Here is a 4,790-nt window from a genome sequence, read left to right as displayed (position 1 = left end):
CGAGGCTGAGCATCTGTGATGTCTGCATCGGTAAACCTTGTGGTACAAAAGTAGTTACAGCTGAGCTGCCCTGAGTTAAGCCCTGAGACTCCTTAATTGTTGTCACAAGATGTTGGATTAGCACATTTCTGGAATAGCTGTCTGTTTACACTCTGGAGACCTACCGTCCACTAACCGCTTTCTAATTGAATTCTAATCACATTCAAATAGCTCAATAACCAGCCTCAGCTGCAATTCATAAAACTTTAATTGCCATCCATAAATCCTGGGCTCCCCAGAGCGGGGCGTCCCTACAACCCAATTACACTTCTCTAGCAGGCAAAAGAAATGGTCCCAGAGATGAAAAAGGGGAAAGGAGAGACAGACAGAAGACAGAGAGATAGCCATGCCTCCAGCTGAGAAGCTGATGCTCCCCTAGGATTAAGGCACTAGGTTCTTAGAGGTGGAGGGAGTCCGGTCCTCAAGTTTCTTAACACCATTGTGAACTCAGGCCTGAAGTCTGCTGTTTTGGAACAAACGATCAGCCTTGTAGCGGTTGGTTGCTCACTCTCCCTGCTCCAACCAGATTTTCCACAGGGGCAAAAAAGAGAAAGCTGTCACCTCTACCACCTTACCTTCCCCAAAGATCAATAGCCCCTATCTTGGCAGCCCCCTTCTCTCACATAACCACTAATGCACAAGTCTTTTGCGGGAGCCTGTGGCCCTCAGATTTCCTTTACCAAGCCACCTCTCCCATCCTGAGGCAGGATTCCTAGAGTGGCTCAAATTCCTTCAACCTCTTTCAGCTTTTAAAGGGGTACACGGGGGTGGGGAGAGTGCTTCCTGGTTAGCCTGCCAGATGCTCAAGGTCTGTAAAATATAAAGGTGCAGAAAATCACGGGACCTAGAGCAAAGGCCTTCCCCAAGCCTGCCAGGTCTCCAGGAGGGCTGGGGTTTGGGTTCTCTCACCAAAATCATTGGGATGGAGTTTGCAGGGTTGTCCTGGAAATGCATTGGCTTGGAGAAAGGAGAGTGGACACTCTTTGGGGTGTCTCTCCGCCAAAAGGTACACTGCCAATTACAAAGGAGCACAAGGAAGTGTCCTTGATCTGAGTGGGCCCAGGAAAGCCCCAAGTGCAAAGGCATTTTAGAGCTTCTCAAGCATTAGAATGAAAATCTCTGCAGGTTCTTAGCTGGGAGGCCTCACTCTTGCGCCCTGAATCCGTCACGAACTAACCACCTGAATGACTTTGGCCAAGTCCAAATGCTGGGGGACTCTGTGTGTGTCTGTGTGTATCCATGGTCCAAGCCACCATGCGGGACTGGGCCGCTGCCAGTCCGCCGCCAGACAATCGTGCTCCGGAGAGCAGGCCTCACACTTTTGCGCGCTTCAGCCACGGCTGGTACAGAGGAGCAGGGAGCACTGGGCATCCCTATTAAAAAGGCCTCAAGGTCCCCACCTGGTGCGCTTTTCTGCCGGGAGTGGGGAAGAGTTGGGCTGGGGCCCAGGCTAGGGAAAGGGGTAGGATGGAGGATGCAGCTCTGATTTCTCGAGAAAGCGTGGAGAAAGAGGGGGAGGAGGCCGGCCTCCCCGCGAAATTAACAAAACCTACACTTTGCAAAGTCTCCCCCATCCCCCTCCTTCGAGTTCTTCCCTGCCGCGCGTCCGCCCCTCCTCGCCGCTTCTGTTGTGACTCGGGCAGCCTATCCCGAGGGTGGGGAGCTGCTGAGGAGCCTGAGCCGAGCGGTACTCCGCAGCATCACGTGCCGGGGTGGGGGCTATAAAATCCCGGAGCCGGGGCGCCGGGCGGGGGACGTGAGGACCAGCCCTCTCCAGGGACCCCTTTGTTCGCAGCCCAGACGCCGAACACCTCCGCGTCCCCGAGGGCTTGACCGCCTGCGTCCGCGCCGCGCCCGGGGCAGAGCTCAGAGCAGGAGAGGGGAGGGGGCGCCACCGCCGGCCCGGCCCTCCAGCCACCCACCCCTCCCGACATGTCGCGCTCCTTCTATGTCGACTCGCTCATCATCAAGGACTCCTCGCGGCCCGCGCCCTCGCTGCCTGAGCCGCACCCCGGGCCAGATTTCTTCATCCCGCTGGGCATGCCGTCCCCGCTGGTGATGTCTGTATCTGGGCCCGGCTGCCCGTCCCGCAAGAGTGGCGCGTTCTGCGTTTGCCCACTCTGCGTCACTTCGCACCTGCACTCCTCTCGCGGGCCCGCGGGCTCCGGCGGCGCGGGCTCAGGGACCGGGAGTGCAGGGGCCGGGGGTGGTGGGGCGCCGGGGGGCGCCGGGGCCCTGCCACTGCTCAAGGGTCAGTTCTCTTCGGGTCCCGGGGACGCGCAGTTTTGCCCACGCGTGAGCCACGCGCACCATCATCACCACCCGCCGCAGCACCACCATCACCACCATCAGCCCCAGCAGCCCGGCTCCGCCGCTGCTGCTGCGGCCGCGGCGGCCGCGGCGGCGGCCGCGGCGGCCTTGGGGCACCCTCAGCACCACGCACCTGTCTGCGCCGCCACCACCTACAACGTGGGGGACCCGCGGAGATTCCACTGCCTCACCATGGGTAGGGCGGGGTCTCTGGGCACCTACGCGCCGCGCCTTCCCGGCTCCCAGGAGCAAACTTTCCGCCTCCAGTGGAGGAAGTGGCAGCCTGGGGAGTTGGGGGGTGGGTGGGAGGAGGGGCTTTTCGTGTAACTGTGTAGTCGTCCCCAGAAGTTCCACGAAGGTGAAAGTTAGCTTTCGAGCCTCTCCAAGCAGGCTGGTGCGTGCACTCCCGGTACCTGGTGTCTGAGGCTTGCGTACTATCGGGGCCTTTGGGACCTCGAACTTGAGGGTTGAGAAACCGAAGGCTAAACTGGCTGAGGTTCCGGGTGGGTATGTTTGAACTTAAGTGTGGCATTCCGTCGTCGGGGCTAGCTAAAGCATTTCGATGCCTTTGGCCAAGCTTGCCTGCCTCTCTGCTAGGCTTGAAGGGAGACGACCGGACAATGCAAGCCTCCACCCCTCTTTAAGCCTCTGACTTTACATCTCACACATCAAAGGCCTTCACTTGCTGTGGGCTTCTCTGTCCTTCCCCGCTGAGTGAAGAAGTGCCATGAAATGGGAAAGAGTGAGGGATGGATACAGGTGTTTGTTTGAGCTTCGCGGGTGGGTCCTGGAGAGGCGTCCTTTCCAAGGGATAGCACGTAGGGTGGGAACACCTCGCCCGAGAATTACCTCTCTGCCCTCTCTTGGCCGGTCTGCAGGGGGCTCGGACGCCAGCCAGGTACCCAATGGCAAGAGGATGAGGACGGCGTTCACCAGCACGCAGCTCCTGGAGCTGGAGCGGGAATTCTCCTCCAACATGTACCTGTCTCGACTCCGGAGGATCGAAATCGCGACATACCTGAACCTGTCAGAGAAGCAGGTGAAAATCTGGTTTCAGAACCGCCGGGTGAAGCATAAGAAAGAAGGGAAGGGTACACAGAGGAACAGTCACGCGGGCTGCAAGTGTGTCGGCAGCCAGGCGCACTACGCGCGCTCTGAGGATGAGGACTCCTTGTCGCCGGCCTCAGCCAACGATGACAAGGAGATTTCTCCCTTATGAGGGAGGGCCGCCTCCCTCTCACCACACGCTCCTGGCAGCCCCCACAACACCAATAAGCCTGCACCCAGGGGCCCAAATCCTTGCCCATTCTGTGGTCCCATCTGCAGAAGGACGGAGCTGAGCATTCTCCGGGCGAATATGCCCGGCCTGACCCTGCAAGTCTCTTTGATCTATTTGTTTGAAGCTCCACTCGAAGTTATAGGTCTTTGTTTTTGTTTTGTTTTTTAATGTAAATAATCTAGATTCAACTCAACCTCGTCATATAACAGAGGAAAAAAACCACAGTTGGTTTAACACTGTATGGGGGTTTTTGAAAGCGCATGTCGTTTCCCCTTCCCTACTGTCTTTCAGAACCTAAGAAGAATGCGGGGTTTCTTGGTTATTTTCTGTTGTTGTTTTTTAAATGAAAGTATTGAATTGCAAATAATTTAGAAAATTAAACCCTGTAGGTCTCGCTTTCTGAAAATTTGCCTGGGGAGAGATTGGAATTCAAGTTGCTGAAGTCCCTTTGTATGTGAATAGTTTTATATAAAATTTATATTTATATTTATTTAAATAAATGAAACAAAATCAAGATTTTAAATTTGTGGTGTTTGCTCTCACCATCTTTCCCTGTCTCCCCCTCACCCATATTTAGAGAAAGGCATGGAAGGGGGGGAAGTTGTCTGAGAATTTAGAGGAAAGTGTTGACTAAAACCTAGTAATGTGGGACTTTGTTTGAGGGACTTTGTGACACACCCTCAGTCGTGACGTTGCCTACCCCATCCTCCAAGTAGCTAAGCTGCTCACAGGTGATAGGACAAGTCACTCCATTTAAAGTGACACTGACAATAACAGACAAACTTTTTGATTTATTTAGCAGGGAAAGGTAAAATCCCTTACCTAGTATTTATTTGCTGTGGCAGTTCCCCTTTTCCCCCCTTCCCCCCACATCCCTCTCAGTACTGAAATCTGAATTAGGTGAAGGAATTTGAATAGTCAGAACTTAGTTTTAGGAAGAGCAACAATGCATCAAACCAGTTGGAAGCATGCATAAGGAAACTTACAAATGATGCTGCGAGTGACTGGAAACATGAGTTCCTGTTCTTCTAGCAAAGAAATTAGCTGAGTCCATCAGTGCTGAGAAAACAGAAGGGCAGGGACAGGGAATTATTCTACCCAAAGATTGATATTCTCACTTTTCCAAAATAGCTCAGAGGTGCCTTTGGACTCTTGCAGTTTT

General features: G+C 54.4%; 1 protein-coding gene across 1 annotated transcript; it reads left to right on the top strand.

Moving 5' to 3' along the window:
* Window positions 1-1,773: 1,773 nt before the first annotated feature.
* Window positions 1,774-4,062, top strand: GSX2 (GS homeobox 2). Its single transcript, XM_045816038.2, has 2 exons — window positions 1,774-2,545; window positions 3,228-4,062. Exons 1-2 carry the CDS (start codon window positions 1,972-1,974, stop codon window positions 3,566-3,568), a joined length of 915 nt encoding a protein of 304 aa, XP_045671994.1. The 5' UTR covers window positions 1,774-1,971; the 3' UTR covers window positions 3,569-4,062.
* Window positions 4,063-4,790: the final 728 nt, after the last annotated feature.

Source organism: Ursus americanus, chromosome 8 (genome assembly GCF_024610735.1).
Source record: "Ursus americanus isolate L20-20 chromosome 8, mUrsAme1.1.p, whole genome shotgun sequence".
Lineage (NCBI taxonomy): Eukaryota > Metazoa > Chordata > Mammalia > Carnivora > Ursidae > Ursus > Ursus americanus.
Note: the sequence above shows the minus strand (reverse complement) of the source record. Positions and strands in the feature narration are given on the sequence as shown.

Bases quoted from the DNA above. Each gene is read 5' to 3' on its own strand.
- GSX2 (XM_045816038.2), top strand. From the start codon at position 1,972: ATGTCGCGCTCCTTCTATGTCGACTCGCTCATCATCAAGGACTCCTCG. The intron at 2,546-3,227 runs GTAGGGCGGGGT...GCCGGTCTGCAG, and splicing joins ATTCCACTGCCTCACCATGG to GGGGCTCGGACGCCAGCCAG.